We start from the raw sequence: 26678 nt of genomic DNA on the forward strand, positions 1-26678 counted from the left end.
AACATCCGGCTGCTGGGTTTCGAATTACGCAATGCAGTGGGAGAGTTCTGTAGTAAGCAACATCGGCCCTCCGGTGTAGTTTTTTCTCCTAAGCCCGTGAGAGGACCCTAGCATGCAGTACCCAATTTGGAGTCTGAAACGATTGCTGCTGAAAGAGATAGTTCCACGAGGACTGCCATAGACACAAATGCTATTTTTTACACTCGTGTTACTCCATTCTAAGTGAAAAACAATTATATTACCATCCCTTCACTTATCCAGTTGTATAGAATAATATACGCACATTAAAATTAGATTTATTGTCGTGTTTTACAGCTCATGCCGTACATAATACAAGACCTGCTCCACGAGTACCCCGGCCTCTGCGGTTTAATGGCGGCTGCTGTCTACAGCAGCTCTCTCAGGTGAGGTTTCTAGTAGAGGAGGGCAAATATCAGTTTTTTCTAATACGAATTGAATGCCAATAGTAAGTATCGAATATGCAATATTTAAACGCAGACGCATATAATTACAACACGAATATATATTTCGGTATAATTAGAGACTATTGCCTCTATTGACTACTGCAAGAAAGACAGTTAGCTGTCAGATAACAAGGATCAGTTTAAAACTCAAGATCACTATTTGTCGCTAAAAGAATTGTAACAGTAGCACGTCAACATCTTTAGAGCCTGGTTGCAAACAAGCTTTGACTGCTCTATGAGAAGCTTTCCAAAAATACAAAATAAATGGTTGCCAAAAAAGATCAAAAGTTGTAAAAAAAAAGCTGCTGAAGAACTTGTATTTCATAAATAGATGTAAAAGGGCCCGTTGCAAGAAAAACGTCACTAGTGGTAGTATAAAATATATCCAATTGCTATCTGACTATAGGCCGGCTTCCGGCCACGGCTGCCGCATTTCAATGGGGGCGAAATGCGAAAACCCCTGTGCACTTAGATTTAGGTGCACATTAAAGAACCCCAGGTGGTCCAAGTTTCCGGAGTCCCCCACTACAGCCTGCCACATAATCAGATCGTGGTTTTGGCATGTAAAACCCCATAATTATTAAATAATAGACCGGGTATTTAACATTGCCCTCTTCAGAAACACATCACGCGCATGCATCCAGCCTTGAAGGAGCCGCTACTAAGCTGCCTCCTTGTCTAACGCAAAAAATAAAAAAAAGCAAAAAAGAAAAAAAAAACGCGATCGCTGGAAACTAACCGGTAGGCAAATATTTGAAGTTTCGAATACGAGTTGAATATTACACTCTGACTATTTGTATTCGTATTCGAACTGAAACTATTCGGTAGACAAAATATTCGGCATATTCGAATATTTGAAACTAACCAAATATTTCGCAACAACCTACGGTTAAATCTTGTGGCTGTTCTTCCACTGCTAAACACAAAGCTTCGCCAAGTATCAGAATGCTAAATGACCGAATACAAGCAAACATCGCAGGTGGTCATGTGCTCTTGCCGGGAAACCAAAACTAGAATGTACTAGATTGGGAGAGTGGGTTCAATGAAGGATCCCCGCTGAGGCTTTTTTCATTGAAAAGTTGGTGGCGCCACCGTCGTTTTCTCCCGAATAAGCGGTCCCGCGCTCCGGCCGGATGCTTGTCGCGTCGAAAACCCTTCCGCAGGTGCATGGAGCTTCGACAGGCGGATACTCGGTGGCGGCAACACTGGTGTTATTCCCCACTGCTCTTTTGTAAATAAAATGAAAAAACAGCGGCGGAAAGAATGCAAACAATGCACCAACGACGGTGCATCGAGCAGACGACAGCTACTCAGCCCGTGAGCTTGCCTCAGCCAATGAGCGCTGCCGAAACAGCCGGAGCCAACGTTTATTGGCCAGAGATTCAGAATAAGGAGACGGCAGCCCCGCCACAATTTCCGCGTTTTTTGCTTCACCCTCAGCACTTGCCAAGCGTCCGCTGGACCCACTACCCCAATCTAGTACCACGGCCGCGGGATAAAAAAAAAAAGAAAAGGTGCGGCCTGCCGCGTCGGGCGCGCTGCTACGGGAGCGAACGTGACGGCCGTAGTTGCACTGCCCGCCGCTTGGCTGGGCCGAATGACGCTAGCTGACATGGATGGAACGCGTCGGCTTGCACGCACGACGGCGTTCCAAGCGCGTTCCTGACGTATTTGCTATGCCGATGCCAAACAACAGCCCCCGGCGTGTGGCGCCGCGGCGGATCACAGCGTTTTCGATGCGCGCGGCAGGCCGCACCTTTTTTTTTTTTTATCCAGCGGCCGTACTAGTACACTCTACCAAAACTAAGCTTGCATTACCCATTTTGTTTCTACATTGGTTCGAAATCTCCTGTCGTTGCCCCACTTGGGGAAACTTTGTGTTTAGCAGTGGAAGAACAGCAACAAGATTTCACAGTAGGTTGTTGGGAAATATTTGGTTAGTTTCAAAGATTGGAATATGCCGAATATTCTGTCTACCGAATAGTTTCAGTTCGAATACGAACACAAATAGTCAGAGTGTAATATTCAATTCGTATTCGAAACTTCGAATATTTGCCTACCCGTTAGTTTCCAGCGATTGCATTTTTTGTTCTTTTTCTTGCTTTTTTTAGCGTTAGACAAGAAGGCAGCTTAGAAGCTGCTCCTTCAAGGCTGGATGCATGCGCGTTATGTGTTTCTGAAGAGGGCAATGCTAAATATTTGTTTTCCCGCTCAAGAAATTCTCACCGGATGTGTTGAATAAAAGTGGCAACCGCAAAGGCGCCATCACGTTGCTAGGACTTATCTTTGTGGCGCTAAACATATTCAAAATATTATGAAAGAACAATCGAAAACACGTAGCACGTACGTATGGACAACGTGTAAAGACCATTCCGTATATTTTTCAGAAAGATTTGGTGCCTCTTTGGAAATCGTTGATGCAAAATTTAGGGTGAGGGAAAGGCTGCATTTACAGGCGCCTGAACTAGAATGCGCCACCATACTGAGGTAGGATTGACTTAGATTGCGACGAGATCGCGAGCCTCGATTTAATCGAATCTCGTCATCTGCACCTGAACAGAGTAGCAACTTGGTGTCGCCACTGCGGTTGCTGATTTCAATGCAAGGTTCCATTGGGGAGCTTTTCTTCTAGTTGTTTATATGAACTCCATGTCGTATCATGCCACTTCTCTCGCGAAGCGAGATGCGTGCCGCGTTGCTTCGATACGTGCAAACTTTGCATTGCAGTTGCGTTGTATTCCACCAGGTGTCACGACATATCGCAGTTGCATCGCATCGCGCGACCGGTCAAGGGGTGTGACATGTGCGCCGCGTAGTCTCAATACCTGTGTTTACTCTTCGGTGCACGTTATGGTGCCTCCTGGCGAGGTACGAAAGCGCTGCTGAAGAACCGAATCGTAGAGCTGCGCGCGCGGCCGCAGTCAAGCAACGTCGAGCTCAACAGACCGCGATGCAAGCAGCACAAGCCGCAGCTCGCTGTCGACACCGGGCGGGCAGTTCAGTTCTTTCTCGAGGAAACGACGCAACAGACTTCGCCGCGAAGACTCTTTAGTGCGTGCTGCCGAAAATGGAGCGCCTGTGGCGTCGCTCCTCCAGCTTACGCAGTGACAGCGCTGCGTGTGCCGCGCAGGACGGTGACTTTTTGTCCGTGACATTCTTGCTGATGCTGAAGTGAGAGCTAAATCATTGATGCAGGATACTTCGATTGCGTCGATCGTCCAGCTCACCTACGCGTCTTTCTAATTATCTTGTTAATCTGAAAAATCGATACAGCAATTTGGTTCCACCACGGACCTATTTAATCTCACTGTTCGACCAGAGCGAACAATGAAAGGCCCAAATGCCGAATTTCGCTGTCCCGTTAAATACTCTATCAGTAGTAATAATAATGAAATTAATATACTACTACTACAACTACTACTACTACTACTACTACTACTACTGCTGCTACTACTACTACTACTACTACTACTACTACTACTACTACTACTACTACTAACAACAACGACAACAACGACAACAACAACAACAACACGTCTCCCGCAAACCACGCAGCTGCAACCTGAGCCCTGTGACGCTGGCAGTTAGTCGAGTCCGTTTCAAACATGAACCGTTTTTACTATTCTGTAGTGAACATTCTTACAAGCACAGCTCTACGTGAAGTTTTCGTCGTCTCCAACAAGTCCAGCAACACAATATATCAGCTTTAAAGCTACTGCTACTAATTAGGCCCACAGACCAATGGCTGAAGACATGGTTTGTCTCGAAGACGAAAGAACCGGGGCTAGGGAAGAAACAAAAATTTTTCCTTGCAGCTCACTTCTTATGTACTCGATAGTATCACAGCACCCGGCAATAAGAACCAACTAGAACGGGCAGGCCTCTGTTTCTGCGATCGCAAATGGGAGACGAACATAATTCAGTCGAATGTAGTAATTACGCCTCTAAGAGATGACATCACCTTGAAGCAACTGCAGTCTGCATTTTTCAGCACGCTCTCATCCGGATACAACGCCCTAGCGGCTGTGACGTGGGAAGACTTCCTGCGCCCTTGCCTAAAAACATCTGAATCATCTGCTCTCCGGATAACTAAGCTGACAGGTAGGTCGCAGCTAGGAAGCACTTCATACACTAAAGAAATGTAACCTCCGTAAACTCTTATTTCCAGCGGCTACGTACGGACTTCTTTCTATGTCTATAGCCTTTCTTGTCGGAACTATGGAATCCATCATGCAGGTAAGCATGTTTCCAATGTGTGTTATTTAATTGGTAAAATAATCTGCAACGTCAATTGTCTATGCGCTTCGATAGGAATTGCGTTGCAATACTCAGAACGGTGTTTGAAATTTATTACGTATTGAATGTCCTCACAGCAGGCCCGTAGCTAGGTAGGGAGTCTACCCCACCCCCCGATATTTTGAACTTTTAGTGCTTTGCCGAAAATAATTACTGAAAAATAGGTGCTTTCCTCAAATAGTCAAGGCTTCAGTAAATGCCCCCCCGACCTCCGAAAAAAAATTCCGGGCTACGGGCCTGCCTCACAGTACATGCTTGATTAAATTAGCCATCGCCTGAAAAGTGCGAGTATGTTTTGTATTGCTTACCCTCCCTCTGTTCCCCTACCGAAATTTATTCTCACACTTGTAAGTGCCTACACACCTCAGTCAACATTTTGCAAAAAGTAGACTTTTGAGGTCACCGCACGTTGTAGAAAGCAGATTTTTTGTATGAATTTTACAAATATATATATATATATATATATATATATATATATATATATATATGTTTTGAAAACTGTGCCAGTAACTAAAGTTGATGTGGTTCAGAAATTTTACTCTTTTACATCTGACATATTTTCGAATTCGTAAACCAAAGCGTTGTGATTGGAATTCGAAACAGACACGTTTCCTAGTGGTGAAATGTTTTGCTTAAGGTTAAAAGCCCTCACAGGTTAAATAAATCATCGAGGTGACGACAGAAAGCCAGGAAAACTCGTCGTCCTTGAGCGGGGCTAATTTTGTTTGCTAACGCAGGCTGTCTCATCGCTTGGAGGTGCCCTGACTGGCCCGCAGGTGGCCATCTTCGTTTTGGGCTTGCTTGTTCCCTGCGTCAAGAAAAAGGTAAGCGGAAGCCAACACGACATGTAACGCTGACGAAATGCTCACCAAACAACGCGCTCAAGTGTAGTCGGCATTCGTTGCAAGTACCATCTACTGAGCTACTACAATTGATGTCGCATATTTCTTTTTTTTTTGTCTGGCGCTAAAGTTTTACAATATAGTCAGCAATACCTTTCTGTCCATTGTGAATAGCATACTCATCGAGGAGCACGACAGCATGCGGAGGTTGCTCATCCTCAGGCATTTTTCGTCTCGTGGGCGATATGCCGAAAATCAATGTTCCTGTGTTCTTTAACACACGAAACCATACTGGGCCTTCTTTGTTCGCGAATGAGCAATAACATGATTTGTATCCCTCAATGTGCTAAGGCTCTGATTAAATATATTGCAGTAGGCAATAGACCGCGGCTTACAGTCGAGCTAGAAGTGCATCGGTACTGTAAATGAGGAAATGGAAGACCTGGGGATTGGTTGGCTTCATAGGCAGCTACTTCTATTCGATCTCATAGTTGTGATGCCAATACAGTATCTAGGCATTTCTTTTCTTTGTTTACTTTTAAAATATGGAGCCGTATTCGCAAAAGTTCTTGTTCGGAAGTGCTCTTAGACAATGGCTGATGGCCTTCGCTAACATTAGGTATATCACCATGATCGACTCGAATTTGCTCGTATGAGCAATTATAGCATAAGAACGTTTTGTGAATACAAGCCTTTGATCCGTATTCACACTTGCAACACCAGGGATTGAATTCAGAAAGCTCTTTGTTCGTAAGCGATCTTTGCCATTGGCTGGCCGCCTGGGCTAGTATAAGGTCCAGCATCAGGATTGGCTGGAATTTTCTCTTAGCGAATCTTAGTGTTAAGAGCATTTTGAGGATACCAGGCCTGTTTATTACGAATAATGAAGAGCGAAGCCTTTTACAGTGTTTAGCAGACGAACATGCTTACCAGACTATAGTTTGTTTTCAGGAAGCTCAATATTTCCGTCTTTAAAGGAATATGTCGCTCCCACTGGGCCGGCTAACGACAAAAGGAATTCTGGTTATTTCGACCCCCCTACGAAAATGCCCAACTAGGTGATGTAGGTTCCTGAATGAATGAGTGAGTGAATGAATGAATGAATGAATAAATAAATAAATAAATAAATAAATAACTAAATAAGTAAATAAATAAATAAATAAATAAATAAATAATAAATAAACCTAGTGGAGTCTCGTGATGCGATTCTGCATAATACGTTTTTCGGGATAACACGTTTCTTTTTCTTTTCTCGATAATACGATTTGGTTGGATAAAGCATTGGATGATACGATTGTCGGATGATACGCTTTACTTTGCGGTTTCCGTGAAGATCCTATCAACGAGATTCCACTCTAAATAAAATAAATAAATAAATGAATAAATAAAAGATTGAGCCAGTTCCACGCTTGTGAAATCTGATGAAACAGCGGAGCTCTGCCAGCGTGGGTGTATAGCGTAGTGGGCATGTCGCTCGCCTTCAGACCGTGAGTACCCGGGGTAAAATCCCGCCTTGCCAGGAAAGCTTATATTGTTCTTTTCTTTCTTTTTTTCTCTCTTTTTCTCTCTCTATTTACCCGCCGTGGTTGCTCAGTGGCTATGGTGTTGGGCTGCTGAGCACGAGGTCGCGGGATTGAATCCCGGCCACGGCGGCCGCATTTCGATGGGGGCGAAATGCGAAAACGCCCGTGTACTTAGATTTAGGTGCACGTTAAAGAACCCCAGGTGGTCCAAATTTCCGGAGTCCCCCACTACGGCGTGCCTCATAATCAGAAATGATTTTGGCACGTAAAACCCCATAATTTAATTTTTTTCTCTCTCTATTTCCTTTTTTCTCTTTCACTCTCTTAATTTCTCTCTCTGTCTTTCTTTCGCTTTCTTTCTTTTCCTCTCTCTCGCTCTCATTTTCTCTTACTCTCGCCCATAGCAAGTTGTGTTACAATCGTCGGCGCATTGCAACCATATGGTTCCCATAAATGCATGCTCTGCAAGCGTGGGTGTATAGCGCAATGGTTATGACACTCACCTTCGGACCGTGGATACCCGGGCTTGAATCCCGCCTCGCCAAGAAAGTTTATTTTAAACTGGCGAACATTTGCTACTTTGACAGTATCTATCTAGCCGCCTACGTCTTTGTGCTCTCATGGTCGTTTCGTTAACTTGGTGTGTACCAAAATTGGCATACAATGACAAGAGCATATGACGAACATACGTGATATGTCATGACATAAATATCATGACTTGCGTATCATGTAGGTCATGAAAGAGCCGCCTAGGTCTTGGTGCTCTCATGGTCGTTTCGTTAACTTGGTATGTACCAAAATTGGCATACTATTACAAGAGCACATGACGAACATAAATGATAGGTCATTACATAAATGTCGTGATATGCGTGTCATGTAGGTAATAAAAATGCATGTAGGTAATTACTCAGCAAAAAAGATTAACACTCAAAAACCCCCGAAATGGGTTCGGACGTGGGTACTAAGTAGTGGAAACACTAAAGGATGCTGGCAGACGTCATACTCACGAGCATGGTCACCAAATATGACAATGACTCAGCCAAAAAATATTAACTCTTTAAAACCACTAGAATGGGTGCGGACGTAGGCACTAAGTGAAAAAAACAACAACTAAAGGATGATGGTAGAAATCAGTCATGACCATGACCGATCAAAAATGACGATGACCCATCGAAAAAAATGATCACTCAAAAACCACTGAAATGGGTTCGGAGTACGTGCATACTAAGTGAAGGAAACACTAAAGGATGGTGGCAGAAGTCATAGTAATGAGCATGACTGAGCCAAAATAACACTGACTCAGCGAAAAAAAGATTAACACTAAAAACCAATGGAATGGATTCCGATGTGGTACTAAGTAAAGGAAAAGGCTAAAGGTTGATGGTCGAAGTCATTGTCATGAGCATGACTAAGGCTTTCGCCTTAAAGTCTCTTAGGTGTAGCTAAAGGGACTCCTGAGGGCTCATGGCATGAATGTCATAACATGCGTTTCATGTAGGTCATGAAAGAGCCGCCTACGTCTTGGTGGTCTCAAGGTCGTTTCGTTAACTTAGTAGGCTCCCCGGACACTGCTTGCATAACATAGATGCCCACAGGGCGTGGGATCTGCCAGCTTTTTGTTTTATTGATTTCTTTATTTCTGTCACTCCCTGTCTGTATCTCTTTATTTCTCTCTCTGCGCCTCCTCTCCTCCTATGCTCTGGTTTCACTCTCTCCTGGCTCGGCAATGCTGCGCACGACAACGAGACCAACCTAGGGAGGCTGTAACAGCCCCGCTGTAAAAAGCTTAGCCTTTAAGACTAGAACGCGACAGCGTTATGGGGACCCGTTCGCATCGCAACGCGTGGCTGTAGGTCTGGTAGAAATGCTGGAAAAGATGGTTTGTGTTTGAGCTTCCTCGTAGCAGAAATAGATTTTCTCGTACATTCAAATTACAATCCGACGCCGATTGGTAAACAATCCAACGGCGAATCCGACGCCGAATGGTCAAGTCGTACTTCACCATTTTCCTGACGGATTTCACTGTGAGAAATTCAATTTTTGTTCACCAAAACCTTGCATCACGTGGAGGGCCTGCGGGGTTGGGGATGATTTTCTGCGCCACCTGCATCGCACGCCGGTTGCCGATGCCGGATTTTGTGCGACACGGGGCCCTTAACGCTGTCGCGTTAAAATGAGAAACGACCCTAATCTTTGACTTAGGTACCTGCTAGTGGCACTCGCACCTCGGCGTTGGTGTACCCTGGTGTAGGGCGGGAAACCGAACTCGGAGGAGCGAGCGAACGGAACTGGCTGAAAACCGCCACGCTCAGATGATCAGGCGAGGAGGGCGCGACGCGTAGCCCCCTAGTGGATGGCGCATGAAGCGCACTTTACGCGCTCCTCCGCCGCTGACGTGAGAGCATGTGACGAACGCTGGCGCGCGCGAGTGAGCGACGGAGCAGGTGCGCGCCGGGAGAGGTGAAGCCAGAAAAGAGGGAATGACGTCACCCCTGCGCTGTGTTAGGCAGGCGTTCACGCTGGGTCAGGTGGTGCGTAGCTCTAATTAGTTCGTTTTTATTTTATTGCGATAGCAATTATATGGACACTTCAACCGGATTCTTGTCGTCGCCGTCGCCGTCGTCGTCGCCGTCGCCGTGAGGTTCCCTATAGATAAAATCTTCACCGCGTGCCGTATGCCCGAGCGGAAGCGTGCGGGGACGCGCGCTATCACGGAGAGCGAGCGCACTCAATCTCCCACGCGCAAGCAAGGAAGCGGGAAGCCAGCGCCGGAGGGAGCGGGGAGGGGGGGGGGGGGGGCGCACTTCCACTCTGCCAACAACCGCGCTCGTCGCTCGCCCGCATCGTCTCTTATCTCCACACGGCTCTGACCTTTATGCGTCGTGCATTCGCCGCTCAGTTTCCGTTGAAACGATAGACCGCACGTACCTTCGCCGCTGCGGCGTATCCACTTGCTGCCAGCGTTTTGACAGTCGTTGTCTGCCGTCATTCAGTGTGATCTATTCATGTTTGTTTGTGCGTGCTCACACCACGCTTGTTCATTCAGTTAGTAATAGTCGGGCCACATTTTCCAACGCACGCTACACATGCAATGCTGCCCGGATCGGCAGTGCAGCGCTACAGGTGTGTCCCTTCGCACGCGCTGCCCACGGGAAGCGCTTCTCATCAGCACCACCGTTTCACACGCGCCTTCTCGCGGTCCTTGAGTCTCTCTTCATGTCGGTCTACTAACGCCGCAGCACACCTGTTTACTTAATCAGCTCATGTTTACTACAATTCATATTGCTACCAAAGCCGCTCACCTTACTTCGTATGACATTGCTGTGTTGCTATCGCATTCATTGCTTCGCCCTTAGGGCGAAACTGTGACATTTTTTAATTAGTAATGAGCGAGTACACCTGATTTAAGTGAGACGTCACTGATGACGTCACTTCTGGTCTTGGAGTGTCACGGGAACCTGTACTGATGTGGTGGCAATCTAAAATGTACGATTGTTTGTTTTGATGTACGGCAAATAGACTTTACTTAATTCTTTATAATTATTCCTCTCAATTAACTAACTCAATTTGTAACTAAACGTATGCTCTGATGTCATATCTATCATCAACCATAAGTAGAACCGTCGATATCTACTTGTTTTTGTTTTTTTATGATTCATTTTTAATTTCGTCCGACCACTGTGGCACACCTGAAGTCGGCCCCTAACCAGAAGTTGCTGCGCAATAAACAAGAGGGTCAGTTGGTGCTCGTGCCGCTAATAAATAAATAAATAAATAAATAAATAAATAAATAAATAAATAAATAAATAAATAAATAAATAAATAAATAAAAAGGAAATGCTATAACTTGAACGATGCAGCCAGGCGATTGGTACAGAGCAGGGAGAGCTTTTGCAGGGCGTCTTCTCTGGAACCGCGGTGGCGCTTTTGCTCACCGGCTGGATGGCCCTGGGATCTATATTGTACCCGCGGAAGCACCACACTCTGCCCACGACGACGGCGGGATGCTCGCATTTCAACAAGACCATCACATCAGGATCGTACGACCCACTTCCCCGGCCAAGGTTGGTAGGCCGTAGGGCATGCGCACTGAGCTATATAACTTGCAGCGAACGATAACGAGGCAAAGTGAGACACTACCACACAAAGTGCGCCCCCCCACATACAGGAACCATGTAGTATTGACCCTTTTCTCGGCGCTCCCGCGGGCGCTTCCATGTTTGATCACGTGGTGACGCGTCCACTGCTTGCCTGAGCTGCCTCTGTTGCATCCGTGTTTTCAAAGGAAACGCGTGACACCGGTGCGACGCAGCAAACCTCTGTTTCGACGCCTAGCATACACGGTGACTCTGTGGGCGACACGAAGCTTTGGCCACAGCGTCAGAGAACATGTACGTGCTTTCAGAGCGGATTACGCCTTGTCCAAACGGCGCGAGCAGCGTATACGGTGCTTGTACTAAAAGCGGGCCTAGAAATGTATTCGAAGGTGTCCAAACTCTCCGCTTATGAATTAAACCAGGATCGGCGTGCTCTTCGTTCTTTATTTGGCAAACATTTTGAATTGCAGCGGCTTGTCATGTTTCTGACTCAGTAATGTTCCTCGGTATGGTCACTATCAGATTTTTTATTTACAGCCTAATCGCTTGCGGGTGTGCTCTGCTGCTATAGATTTCTTCTTGCGGCGCACAATGCTTGGAATGTAAATGTTCCGTACTTTGTGGTAGCTTGTAGCAAAGACGTATTATCGCTAATGCCTCGCTTACTCTGTGGACCGTCACGAAAAGTTCAGCTTCCAACATTGGTGTCTTGTCGGTGTAGTCGCCATAACACATGCTTCGGCACATTGATTCAAGTCTGCGCCAATTCACTTATTATTGATACGTTGGCGATCGCGTGGGCGTAAGTTTACGTGCGAGTAGGGGAGGATGCGTGTAGATAACGTGCGAGAAACTTACTATGGCAGTAAGCGGCGCTACTTCCTTTTGTAACGAGTGGTACTCACTCTAAAGTCCAGACGTTCCGGAGTTGAAGTCCTTTCCAAGGTTGATCCAAATGGTCGCGAAGCTTCGGGCGAAAAGCGGTTCAGAACGAATTGTCACCGACATCAGCAAGGGTGGTTATGGGAGCAGCGATTGAAGCGCGACTATGTTTGGAGGGAACAAACATTGCGAAAGAAAGCGATGCACAGTTAGATTTATTCAATGAAAATAAAGTTCCTAATCGATTTTATATACGCATGGCGAGAAAACAACAGCTCCAATTTACTTGATCATTATCAACAAATACTTTTTTTCAGCGCCCACCGTAAGATGCAATGCAATGCAGCTCTTGAAGTGTGCAGAAAGGGGCATTCGTAAAGTTCACCTGTTACAATACGCCCCCCTCACATGTTGTGTTGCTTTGCTTTTAGACGTTTGTCTGAATTTGGTGACGCGTGTAGTTTCATTGTTTCATAATCTGTTGAGTCAAAAGTAGTGAGTTGCGACCGCCAGATAATTGTTCACGTTAGTTGTTTTCGTGGGAGAGCGCTGGCCGACGGGCTTGGCGTCCGACGAAAGGACGAGCACTCTACGCCCAAAGCGTTCGTCGTTCTCCAAACAAAGTATGTTCTGCGCAAGGGTGCGGTTTCGACACCCGTATGGCTGAACTTTTCCTGCATCGGTTTCCACGCTGAAAGCTCGAAACGCCCATCAGGCCGAATGGCGGGGCATTTAAATATACAGCTCTAATGGCAGGCCCCCGAAAACAAATTTCTCGCCTTTGAGAACAAAATGACGTCACTTCTGTTTTTAACGGATATGGCACCACAGTATTTTTTATTCCGCCGGAAGTAATCACTCCTCACACAGATGGCGCTAAGCCCCTTGAACCGCCGATAAACCGCCATGTTTTGAACGTATGGGCTTCTATGAAAGCTTCGCTACCAGGTGCATTTACCTTATCCTTTCTTTGGAGGTTAGCTATACAGCGCTGGCGCATGAATTATATGTTTTTGTATTCTCGAGGAAAGCCGAGCATCGCGAATGGCCGGCAACACAGGCAGTCCTTATGTAGCAGTGGTGACACAAGTTGATTCCATTCCTTAATATTTGAATCGCTATTTTTGCAGCTAACTACCGCACGTCTTCCCTTTATAGTTACACATTTTGCAGCATGAATTGGGCACAGTGCATTAGCGAACACCGAGTTGCATTCCCCGCAGCTGATCGCACAGTAGCAGGGCAGACGCAGTAATGGTTTCGTATTCGTGAGCATTCGCCGAGGCAACCTATGGCGCGTCGCCGAAAGTGCCATCTCGTTCCTCTAGAGCAAACTGCTCCGCGAAACGGGTGAATATGTGGCTGTGTCTCATTTTGTCTCGTTATCGTGTGCTAGAAGTGATTGAATATGAATCTCCGACTATCTACCCTTGTGAACAACGAGCTACTTCTGTATTTAGTACAGTACGTTGTGTCGTTCCAGAACACATCGCGCCACAGTAGTGACTACATGTTTCGTTCCTTCGGAAATTTTCCCCGCAATTCTATAGAAAAAAGAAGTTGCGTGATCCCCATCTCACTTTGCGCAGAAAATAATTTTTTCTTTCTTTTACGTATGAGTCAATAGCGCTCTTTTCTAACTTGTCATATCACATTTTCTTTAGATAGCACTGATCTGCCTTTTCAGGTGAAATTAAGCCGCACTTACTAGTTTGGCAAAATTGAATGACCAAGTAATTGAAAATTGGAAAAGAACATTTGAATTATGTCTTTATGACAGATGTCGTATTTGCGATATTGAAGCCGAGGAAGTTTGATCATGTCTGCGTAGCATAAATCCTAAGACTAGCTTCACTTCCGATATGCCTGTCCCCAGTATCTGTCAAAAAAGGTCGAATGTCGCCATGAACTGCTAGATGGAGGCTTTGGGGAAGCTGTTATGTAGAACGTCAGAGTACTTCACAATACATTTTAGTACATGAAACGTTCAGCTAGTGGTGGTAGCTTTAATATATCTGCCAAGCAGATACCAACACCAGTCGGCTTCAGTTACGCAAATGCAACATGCATTTAAATGCAAAAATAGAAAGGTAAATAATGAATGTTTTTATGACTTACCCGGACATTGCAATTTGTCGTGCAATACACCTAATCAGATAGTCCATTGAAACGAGAGTAACTGCAGTGTATTATTCATGCTATTTTACAAAAACTTCAAATGAAATCATAAATATATTATTTCTCGAAATTATGCAATTACAAGACATCATATACAGCCCTAGGCCCCATCGACCATGGCTGCCGTCAGGAGGTGTGACGTCCTGACCGAACTATACAACCACGACGTGAATACAACAGCAGAAAAAGCAGAAAAGGAACTCATTTCCTGATGAACAAAGATCTCACAATAACACCCCCGTCCCCTTCACACACACATGCACACACGCACGTGGTATAATCTGAGTACGTGTCGGAGCAACAGGGATACTATTACCACACGACTGCCTATCAATTTGACAGCGGCGTTTGAAAAACACGCAACTGCAAAATCATTACTGAAGTAAATACTAGCGCTGATATCTGATCTACAAGGATATATGAAAGAGCAAATGCTTGGGCATGTTGGTAATCCGTAGTAACAACGTCCGTTAGCGCACAAAGAAGAACACAAAACGAGAAGTAACGACGCGGACACGGCTGTGTCCGCGTCTTTCCTTTTAGTCTTCTCTTCTTCTTTGCGCGCTAAAAATGTTTTTACGAGCAGGAAACTTCTGAAAGAGGTGCCCTACATTCAAAGAGCAACCCGGCGCTGCGGCTAACGTTAAACAGACACTAAACAGAAAAAATAATTTGAGAAGCATAAGTATATTGGCTGCCTGCATTACCAACAATGTCAGTCTTGGCTTAACACGAGGAGAGATAAGCAAAAAAGACAAAAAAAAAGACGTGGAAACGAAAGGTGGGTAGCAATGCCACCTTGAAGTTACCGCGCCAGCTCAACATGACGTCATAGATTGTGGTAATACTCTCGACCCTAGCGAATCTTTTCATTGGAGATGATGGAAAACATTGTACTCTAAAGGTGCCTAAGCCTGACATTAAATTTCGTGAAGTATTACACATTTGCCCGAATACGAAAAAAATACTCCTAAACTGACGACGTCGCCCTGTGTACCACTGGTGGGGCGTGAAATTAAAAAAAATATCTAAGCTCGGCTTTCTTGTTCTTTTACAGTAATCAGCCTCTTCCTGTGAAACTAACAAAATTACATTTTTAAAAGAATGCTTCATAAGTGTTAGGAGGAGGAGGAATAAACATTTATTGCGGAACCAGCACTTTAAGATGGCCGGGCCTAAGCCTTCCATGAGGGGACGTCGAGGGCTTGCCTCGCCGCCGGCTCACGGGCGTGCTGGGTCGCCCAGGTTTGGTCGTCGAGGGCGGAGCTCCGCAGAGCCTCACGCAACCTCGACGAGAGGGTCGTGGTATTAATGTGTGTGTACTGTGCTGGGCACTCCCCCAGCATATGCGGGAGCGTAGCCGGGTGAGTGCCCCAGCACCGGCAGTTCGGGGTATTGTAAACTTCAGGGAATATAAGGTGGAGGCGGGCGGGTGAAGGGTACGTATTTGTTTGTAGCAGACACAGGGTGGTAGCCTGCGCCCGGCTGAACTTGGGGTGAGGTGGGGGGAAGGTTCGGCGACTAAGGTAAAATGCCTTAACGAGATCGTTGTAAGTAGTCAGACTGTCCCTGGTGTCCAACTCGTCTCCAGTGTCTCCGGCGCGGTTAACTAGTTCTCGCGCAATGGGTTGGGTGACCTCGTTGAGGTTGGGGAGGTGTGGGTGGACAGTGCCCGAGTGGGCCGGGATCCATGTCAGGGAGATCATGCTTTCTTTAGAGTGTGGTGCATGGCGGAGGATACTTGAGGAGAAATACGGCCTTTGCTGAAGTTAGTGACGGCTGAGCGAGAGTCACACACGATGATAACGGTGGGATCTAGAGTGGCCAGGGCGATGGCCACTTCTTCAGCCGTTTCGGCAGTGGGGGTAGTGACGCTGGAGGCGTGGTGTAGGACTCCATTGCGTGTGGCGACGGCCACAAATCGTGTGCCATGGGAATATTGGGCTGCATCAACAAATGTAACGCCAGGTACACGGCTTTTATGATTGCTCCGGCCCGAGCTTGGTGCCGGGCCCTGTTATATTCAGGGTGCATATTTCTAGGAATAGGGTCTGCGTGGATCCAGCTACGGATGTCAGTCGGGATCGATTATTTGGGGCCCTGCTGCTGATGGTAAGTAAAGCCAAGCGTAGATAGAATAAAGCGTCCCGTTTCAGTAAGGGTGAGCCGTTCAAGCTGAGAGCGTTGTTGTGCTTCAATGAGTTCGGCAAGGGTGTTGTTAACTCCTAGTTGGTTGAAGAGTTCAGTACTGGTGTAATGCGGGAGGCCAAGTGCTTGCTTGTAGACCCCTCGTATGAGGGTGTCGAGCTTGTTTTGTTCAGCCCGGTACCAGTTGAGGTACGCAGCAACGTAGGTGATGTGGCATATGACAAAGGACTGCACGAGGCGGAGAAGGCTCTCTTCTTTGAGTCCCCCTCGTCGGTTGGAGATGCGTTTAAGAAGACGTAGGGTGTTTTGAGATTGGGCGCAGATCTTGTTGAGAGCCAAGGCATTGGAGCCGTTGGTAGAGATGGTGAGACCGAGGACCCGGATACTAGGGACGTGTGGTATAGGACTGCCATCTTGAAGGCGTAAGGTGATAGAGTCACAGGGTCGGTGCTCAGATTGGTGTTTTGGAGGGCGTCCCCGCTGAATGGGCTTGTAGAGAAGAAGCTCCGATTTAGCCGGCGAACAGCGCAGTCTGGTCCCTTGGAGATAGGCTTCAACCGTGTCAATCGCCGTTTGTAGGGCTGACTCCACTTGACCATCGCTGCCTCGGTACGCCCAGATGGTGATGTCATCGGCGTAGATGGTATGGTTGATATTGTCGACTCGTTGTAGTTGCTGGGCAAGGCCAATCATGACTAAGTTAAAGAGCATGGGAGAGATAACTGAACCTTGTGGGGTGCCTTTGCTGCCAAGGGGAAGCTGGTCTGATCGTAAATCCCCGGCAGAGAGGGTGGCTGTGCAGAGGAAGTCACGGATGTAATTGTAGGATTGCTCTCCCAGGTGGAGGTGGGAGACCTGGTCAAGGATAGCTTCATGGGAAATGCTGTCAAAGGCTTGAGTGAGGTCGAGTCCGAGGATGGCTTTCGTGTTACGGGAATGGTCGTTTAGTACTTGATGTTTGAGCTGCAACATAGCGTCTTGAGTAGAAAGGTGAGGGCGAAATCCAATGATGGTGTGGGGATAGAGTTGTCTTCGAGGTGTGCGTTGATGCCTGTTAAGAAGGCGTGTTCCATCACTTTGCCTACGCATGAAGTGAGTGAGATAGGCCTTAGGTTGTTCAGGCTAGATGGTTTGCCAGGCTTTGGGATTAGGATAACGTTGGCAGTGTTCCAGGCAGCTGGGATGGCACCATTGCGCCAGCAATCGTTGATGTAGTCAGTTAGATGAGACACGGACTCGTCATCGAGATTGCGAAGGGTTTTGTTTGTGACCCCGTCTGGGCCTGGAGCAGAACGACCATTAAGCTTGCGAAGTGCAGCATGTATTTCAGATGCGCTGAAATCGGCGTCTAGTGTAGGGTTGGGATGTGAACTGATTTACTTTTTCTCTTCAGTGTCCTTTTGTGTGCTTCGTGTGCGCTTCCTCGCACAGCCAATATTTACTCTTTCCTTCTATGCAAATACCCTCTCCCCTTTTCCATCCAGTGGGGTCTACCAGATCTACCACGTCTCTTTCATGTGGTTCGCCTTCGTTGGATTCGTCGTGCACGTGGCCGTCTCTGTGGCCGTAAGCCTAGTTTTCGGTAAGCGTTTGTAATATATCTGTTCCACAGAATTTAAAAAAAATTAAACAACAGTATTGACGCTAAAACATTGCCAAATTATGGAATGAAGAACACTTTATAGCATTCAGTAAAGCTACACAGCGTACTTTTTTTTAAAGAATGTATGATGCAGTTTGCATTATGATGGGAAATGTTCAGCTCCTTTTACTTGTCTTCAAAAGTCTGAGCCATTTTTGCTACGCTGGTATAACGTTTGCAGTTGAACTTCATCGTGTGCAGTTGCTTAGCTGGTTTACTTGTTAAAAAAAGAAAAAAAAGGAGAACTAAGATATTTTGAGGCACATCTCAGTTTACATGGTGTCTAGAACCGCGTTTTTGATGAGCTTGTCCTTGTCCGAGGCGCGTGACGTGTCACAACGATTTGCAACTCCTTGTGTGCAAGCGCAATTGCTCACACAAAACAACCCAATCGGTGTATTTTCATGCTTTGTACATTCCGGTGCCTTATTTGCAGTAAAGTGAACGATGAGTTTAGAACTAAACATTTTCATCCTTTATACATCTTATTTTAATATATATATATATTTATTTATATATAAATTACGCATGCATTTCAGTAATAACTAGTGTTCATTTGACAGAGTGAATGTTTAAAGCTTTTGGATAAGCTTGAGTTTTCGACATTTCAGAGACCAGTGCCTCATTCTTTGAATTTGCCCGGCGCTCATCGTTGACTGTCAGTGCGAATGCTTGAGCGAAGTGTCACTGCGGAGGACAATTCGCTCCATGAAAATGCCGCGAATATTTAGGATGATGTAAGGATCAAAATATGCGTGGTGTACCTGCTATCATCAGCCAAGCTGTTAAAAAAAAAACAACGCTCGTTCAGTATACGCGATTATGAGACATATGATGGTCGGCCAAGAGTCCTCTTTCGTCACCAGTATATTCATCATCATCATCATCATCAGCCTATATTTATGTCCACTGCAGGACGAAGGCCTCTCCCTGCGATCTCCAATTACCCCTGTCTTGCGCTAGCGTATTCCAACTTGCGCCTGCGAATTTCCTAACCTCATCATCCCACCTGACTTTCTGCCGTCCTCGACTGCGTCCTCGACGACTTTCTGCCGTCAGCCTCTAGAATCTGTAAAGGAATATGTTTATCTAGGTCAATTACTCACAGGGGACCCTGATCATGAGAAAGAAATTTACAGAAGAATAAAATTAGGTTGGAGTGCATACGGCAGGCATTGCCAAATCCTGACTGGGAGCTTACCACTGTCGTTGAAAAGAAAAGTGTACAATCATTGCATTCTACCGGTGCTAACATACGGGGCAGAAACTTGGAGGTTAACAACGAAGCTCGAGAACAAGTTAAGGACCGCACAAAGAGCAATGGAACGAAAAATCTTAGGAGTAACGTTAAGAGACAGGAAGAGAGCGGTGTGGATCAGAGAACAAACGGGGGTAGACGATATTCTAGTTGACATTAAGCGGAAGAAATGGAGCTGGGCAGGCCATGTAATGCGTAGGATGGATAACCGGTGGACCATTAGGGTTACAGAATGGACACCAGTATATTATTGTGCACTTATTACGCGACTTGTTATCGTACAATAATAAATCAACGTTAAAATATCTGAATTAAAGGGGTGACTTCCAATATGAAAGCCGTTATGGCCCCCTCAACAGTTCTATTTCGGTTGTTTTCAGCGCGCTATATCATGTGTTCTAGTTTTGTCTGCACGTTACTCTTTTAGCGCGAAGTAAAAAAAAAAAGAGCCGCATGATATTGAAGATGAATATGCAGAAGAGAAAGATAATGATCAATAGCCTGGCAAGGGAACAGAAATTCAGGATCGCCAGTCAGCCTCTAGAGTCTGTAAAGGAGTACGTTTATCTAGGTCAATTACTCACAGGGGACCCTGCTTGATCACGAGAAAGAAATTTACAGAAGAATAAAATTGGGTTGGAGTGCATACGGCAGGCATTACCAAATCCTGACTGGGAGCTTACCACTGTCGTTGAAAACAAAAGTGTACAATCATTGCATTCTACCGGTGCTAACATATGGGGCAGAAACTTGGAGGTTAACAAAGAAGCTCGAGAACAAGTTAAGGACCGCACAAAGAGCGATGGAACGAAAAATATTAGGACTAACGTTAAGAGACAGGAAGAGAGTGGTGTGGATCAGAGAACAAACGTGGATAGCCGATATTCTAGTTGACATTAAGCGGAAGAAATGGAGCTGGGTAGGCCATGTAATGCGTAGGATGGATAACCCGTGGACCATTAGGGTTACAGAATGGATACCAAGAGAAGGGAAGCGCAGTCGAGGTCGGCAGAAAACCAGATGGGATGATGAAGTTAGGAAATTTGCAGGCACAAGTTGGAATACGCTAGCGCAAGACAGGGGTAATTGGAGATCGCAGGGAGAGGCCTTCGTCCGGCAGTGGACATAAAATATAGGCTGATGATGATGATGATGATGATTACGCGCTAATGCACGGCGACATCAGTGACTTCAAAAAGGGAACACCACCTCGTCATCGCTACTGCCACGATGGTCACGTCAAACGCACAGCTCGCGATCAGTAAAAGCCAACACCAACGCCGCCTGCTTGTCGCTTCCAGATGCTTTTCATAGTCCGGCAATGAGTAAAATCAGTTCCTTTGGGTCACTTGTGGGGCCGCTCGTGTCGTGGCGCGAGGGGCGCATAATCGCGCCGTTTTTTTAATCATAACAAAATGATTCGTCCATTATGAATACTAGTAAAGCACGAAAAAAATTCACAGACGATTGCAATACTCCCTAATGCGAAACTTGCGTGCAGCTCTAAACGTGCTCTAATTTCGCGATATATTGGCGGGCGCGGGCAATCTGTCTCGTGCGGCACATTGCAAACGGAGCAATGTGTGGCGCGACTGCCTCGCTAATCGGGAGATCTCCAGAGGCAGCGCGTGGGTGACACGTGGATGCGATTCACAGCAGTCACTGCAGACAGACCTCCGCTGATGCAGCGCTACGTTTTCATATATGGTATCGGTGGACATGCTCGCCACACGCCTTATCGATGGCGTCATCGGTGAACACACGATGCGTGCTACTCTGGCGCCATCTCGTAGCGATCACCGCTGCAGAACACGTCTGGTGTTCTTCTCACGCTTTCACCATACCCTCCTCCTACGCTTTCCGCCTCATGGTTTCACTTCACCTTTCCTCATCGCGCTCTCTTCGGTATCGCCCTCTTTCATACCCCGCTGCGCTTCGCTTGCGCTCTTTCGTCGTTCGCTTTGCTCGTTCGCTCGGTTACGCTGATGGGCCGCCGACGCTCAACGCAGGAACGCGCGCCCAAGAGCTGTGCTCCCAATAAAATTGCCAGCCCTTCCCCTGTCGAGAAAATGGGGGTAAGCGAAGCTTGTCGTGTGTGTTTATGACCTTCGTCAGGGTAACGTTCGGAAGCACCCCGCCTCGGGCTTCTCCGGTCGTCGCAGACGGCGAGCCTCGGCTTCGGAAGCCCTCTTCTCGGGATCGTGGCTCTTCGCTGACGGCGAGCCTCAGCTAGGGAAGCGCTCACGCTAGAATCGGCACGTCGACGACGAGCCCTTTCCCGAGCGAGTTCACGCTGGCGTTCATCGAACGCAGCTTGCTCCTTTGCATAACGAACCACGCGTGGCCTTCCTATCTGTTCGCTGAAACTTATCTGAGGCGAGAGAAGCCCGGAGGAGCGCGCGCCAAACCGCTTTCCTTCCATGTCCTTCCTCGCGGCACACCAAATGAACCTGATTGGTCGCGCGCGTGTCACGTGATCCGCGTGTCACATGATCCGTGATCACGCGTGTAGCATATCCAATGCGGGTGTGCGCCGCACGAGATTTCTTTCTTTCTTTCTTTCTTTCTTTCTTTCTTTCTTTCTTTCTTTCTTTCTTTCTTTCTTTCTTTCTTTCTTTCTTGTCCCTGGTATGTGCCATTGAGCTTGGACCCTTTCTGCACTATCGGCAGGATCGGCCCACTTTTCAGCGTGACACCACCACCGCCGCCGACACTTGTAAGCCTCTAAAGCTTCTCTTAAAACAACAGTTACGCAGGACATCTGAAAACAACTGAATATAGATGTTTTAGGACGGAGTAACAGATTTTGCATAGAAAGTCAGACCTTTCATTTGAAATTTAAACGGTTATTGGAATAATATTTCAAAATTAGCCAGCGAATTAGTGCACAAAACGTATGCTGGTGGCGGAATAGGACATATGACCGAACACCGTAGGTGTCACAATCTTATATTGTAGCACTTTTTTAACAGTTTTGCTAATATCAGCGGGGACACCCTGTGTACTGATGCATCTTTGAACTCCATGCAGTTTGATGTAGTTGGGGTACACTTCCATGAAATATTTTACCGTCCACTCTTGCTTGTGTGAATTTCGCCCTCATTTTGAGTAGCAAGTAACGTAATAACAGGAACTAATTGGCACACACTTAGCTTCTTCTAGAGTACTTTTGTAATACTCAGGTGAAGGCTGGCGGTGAAACACTGTTTGCAGCCGTCGAAGTAACCAACTGGAAATCGTTCTTGTTCGCAGAACGGAGTGATACTGATGCCGTGGATCCTACGTACGTCTTTCCGCTCGTTCGGAAGTATATGCGAAAGAAAGCGCTCAAGAGGAACGACAGCCCCAATCAGCTCAAGGAGGCCTTGCCTGCGGTGAGTTTACTAAACACCAGTCCAACAAATCAAAGCTATGCACACACCCACACCACCAAGCGTATTTACCAGAAGGTGATGTGACAGGATGGTTTTCGATGTTCCAGATCAACTTAACCGCGCTTGTTCTACTTCAATGTTCTACTCTACATGAGTGACTTTAATTCGAAGATAAGTAAACTGGAGCAGTGATCGCGTATCATTAAGTGATCACTACCTCCGAGAGCCATGAAACTCGCTAGCAAGTTATAGACAGCAAATGCGACGCTATCAGTTGTATTATAAGCGTGCTGCACAAGATGCACAGGAAAAGAAATAGGGGACAGCCAACACCACCTAGACTTTCTAGGTGGTGTTGGGACAGCACAGAGCGCATACAATTCACAAGAAAAGAAATTGGGGACAGGCACAGAGCACATACAATTCGAGTGTGAACCAACTAGCCTGCAAGAATGTACGATCAGGTGTATTTACTATTAAATGTGCAGCTTCGCGACTTCTATGCAGCAAGCTAAGCTCCCGAGCCCTTTAACATAAATCGTCCAACTAAATGTGTCACTCATGCGCATTCATGCCTGCCTAGTAATTAAAGACAAGCATAATTTGGCTATTCCTTTAGCTGAGCGGGTGGACTTGTTTTTATCGCATCTTCATGAGCCAGCATGCATTCGCTGTGTTAATGCCGACGGAGCGTAATTTATTTTCAATATTATTAGGGCTCCTGGACAAGGTATACATTGGAGTAGAGTAATTTAATGTGGGGATGGAGTAGTACGAGATGGCCCATAGATAAAAATGCAGCTTAGAAAGGGAAGAGGAACGAGGCATGATCCCGAATACCTGAACCGTAAGGTAAAAACTTTAGCAGGCAGAAAAACATCGAGAAAATATAACACACGAAGAGCTTTATATAGAAACTAGCAAAGCACACATAAAAGAATATTTTTTCCAACGCTGTAACGACTCAGAGTATTATAGTATTATTCCAGAACTAAGTAAGTTATCCAGGTTCCAAAAATTATGTTTTAGGAAACAGAACAAAATTTATCAAAGCTTTGAAACATAATTATATATCAAACTCCGTTTCTGTACGTCACCGAATTGCGATGCCTAACGTTTTTGTATATTTTCTTCTTCCACAGAATGGAGCGTCGCCGAAGGAGCTCATAGCCCTGATTTCGGACGGCAATCATCATGCTTAAGCACTATCCAGTAAAAAGGTTACCTCGGAAAGCCACATTTCACCCACGTTAGAGGCAAGGAGCGCACTAATCAGGAGGCTGAGAAAATTTCTAGTCATCAGGGCAGTTGAACCTACATTTAGGCGTATTTTTCACAGACGGAGTTTGAAGAGCGTGAAAACGGAACGAATGAGATAAATATTTTTGCAGTGCGGCCATTACTTACAACTTGAACCATGGAATAGCCCTATCGCGCCGGCCTGCTTAGCTTGGCAGTCTAAGCCTGGCTATTGCTGTTCTTGTAGCGCCTCGTTCACAATATATAGTTTGTCGCCGCACGTCGGGAAAGCCACTGTCGTGAAGAAGCACAAGAAGAGAGCGGAATATTTCTCTTCTACTGATATGGTGACCTTCGGGAAACACTAAAGGACATTGTACATAATCGCATGAAAAGGACATCAAGTAATAAGTTTCACTTCGCACTATAGCCTCCGCCAGGACCACTTAATGTGCTCCGTATTGCCAAACTTGCCGCATTGTGGACGAAGCGAAAAAGTCGCGCACTGTCTTTAATTAGCGAGCTGGTGTGTACGCTGAAACCATTCTGATTACAAAAAAGTAATTTAGCCTCCAGGCGGCTCAGTCCCTTGATCACGCAGGCCTCACTCGGGAGTACCGAAATCTTCCGAATATTACAGCGAATAGACTACCATGTCAGTTGGGAATTCTTAGGCAGGCGCAGTAGCGCTGAATCAACACGAGGCTGTGCTTGTATTCCCGGCCTGCTGCCCCGCTGAAGAAGTGGCCGTGATGTCCCTGGACCAATCTGGTGTCCACAGCCGGCCATCCTGCAGCTCGATGTGAACGTGCTGGTGAAAAAGTCAGGCTACCTGTATACTTCGATGACTGCGTTTTGCCGATGTTACATGGAACGATGACGGGCCGTTTTCTGAGGGCCACAGACTTTTTACGAACGACGTGCATGACAGCAAGCCTCAACATCGCCGTCCCGCAATTGGGACCAACCCCGACAGTGGGCCTTCGGCGCCAACGACGACAAAGGCGTGCATTCCATGTACGCGACGAGTTCATCTCGCGAACTTGCAGCAGAAGACAGTGCCACTCGTACGAACAGTTTATATTTCTATCGCGTCTATATGTTGTCCTTTCGTCGTTCAGCTCGCATCCAAGCCATGGTGTGATAAAGTTGCTTTTTTTCCCCGTGTCTCCTGTGTATCCTCTCTGTACCTGAGTCGAACCACCGCATTTATCGATGAGCTGCAGAGGATACGGTCAGGCAATCATAGCAGCTGGCGGTGCGACCACACTCTACAGGTGCAGTATTGTCTGCTTCGCATCACGGGGGAAGCTGGGGAAAACTCATTTCTTTCTAAACTTCTTGTAAAGCACTTTGGCTTTACTGCGACGGTCGCCAGCGGACACCGGCAGACACAAAGTCGACTAGGGATGTCTGCTCATCACGGCTATCGCTGCAAAAGAAAAAGGAAACTCAGTGACGATGTAGCGGTAAATGCTAGAGAAATGCGTTAGCTTCACGTCGCACCTCTTTGAGGCCCCGGATCTATGATTTAAACCGCGTTGAGCACATTGTGAAGTGTCGTTCAGGAGCTCACTCGACACGCGTCCTGGCGAAGTGCAACTGACACTGCTGGCTTTACGTTTCTGGAGGCGTTACGCGTCGTGCTTCTCAATACATACAAACGTACTTGCAATTCCATCTGCACTGGAACATCAACAGCGTCTCAATAGTGAATGCGTGATGGAAGCGCTCGAGAAGCTTTGCGCCTACCAATTCCCATAGTGCGTGCGATCTATGTATTTTTTGTTTGTTGGTTACGCAGCACCCAGATAAGCCCTTAACTTCTTTCTCAAAATGCCATGCTATAGCCGGTTTTCTGGGACTTGGATTGCCTGCAGTACGTGAATTGTAGTTGCGATGATGGGCATAGTCTTTCATTTTTCGCTTTATGGCAAGAATGACTCTGACGACGACAAGATGGCTGGAGGACAATTGGACGTTGACACTTCTGTATGCGTTGTCGCTCGCCTGACGGGAAGCTTGAATGAAGGTACACACCACGGAGTAAGATAAACAGGAGCGCCGACTCCGCCTCCGCGCAACGCATTCGCTCGGGACAAACCGTGTAACGTAAATTATACATCGCGTAGCGCCATCTGTCGAGGCGCCTGGAAAATACTCAACAGCTTGCTTCCATGTGCGCATGCACTGAGTAGCGGGGACCGGCGGCGACGGCGCCGACGGCGCAGCAGAACCGGCAGCGCGGCACCCGTAGAGCGTGTCGTCTGCTACAAACGTGGACCCTCGGCCGTCTCAATTTGACAGCAATCAAACACAAAAAATATATGTGCACAAATAATACAAGCGCAAATAAAGAGGCGGTAGCGCTTTTATGCACGCATACGAAACATTTTTAGATGTCTTTAGAAGAAACAGACGATAAATGATGCTGTACAAAAAGACACTACAGAAGTACTTGTTTTTCACTCTACGTCTGCGCGGAAGCGAAGGTGCGAAATTTTCGTCTTCCTCTCTTTGTTTACCATGTCTGCAGTATGTTTATTCATGCCTTACGGAACAATGTATATTGATACTTGTGCGTGAAGAGACTGAGCAACAGGACAGTGTTTTGTTCCCGGCTGTAAATCTGGGTATGGTAAAGGACGCGAGAAGTTTTCGCTTCTAGCGGCGCCATCTGATCTTCAACTACTCCAGCAGTGGCGTAGAAAAATTCCCGAAGGTAAGTGAGCGCT

General features: G+C 46.5%; 1 protein-coding gene across 1 annotated transcript in view; it reads left to right on the forward strand.

Annotated features, from left to right (window-relative positions):
• The window catches only part of LOC119461532 (sodium-coupled monocarboxylate transporter 2), a 43939-nt gene extending 18839 nt beyond the window's left edge, over positions 1-25100 (forward strand). The window contains exons 9-16 of the mRNA XM_037722878.2: positions 316-404; positions 4456-4565; positions 4633-4700; positions 5498-5584; positions 11023-11189; positions 17915-18012; positions 22583-22704; positions 23847-25100. Of these exons, the coding sequence (XP_037578806.1) occupies positions 316-404; positions 4456-4565; positions 4633-4700; positions 5498-5584; positions 11023-11189; positions 17915-18012; positions 22583-22704; positions 23847-23906 (801 nt within the window). The 3' untranslated portion in view covers positions 23907-25100. The remainder of the gene's footprint in view (positions 1-315; positions 405-4455; positions 4566-4632; positions 4701-5497; positions 5585-11022; positions 11190-17914; positions 18013-22582; positions 22705-23846) is intronic.
• The last annotated feature ends 1578 nt before the right edge of the window (positions 25101-26678 follow it).

This window comes from Dermacentor silvarum, chromosome 8 (genome assembly GCF_013339745.2).
Source record: "Dermacentor silvarum isolate Dsil-2018 chromosome 8, BIME_Dsil_1.4, whole genome shotgun sequence".
Taxonomy (NCBI): Eukaryota; Metazoa; Arthropoda; class Arachnida; order Ixodida; family Ixodidae; genus Dermacentor; species Dermacentor silvarum.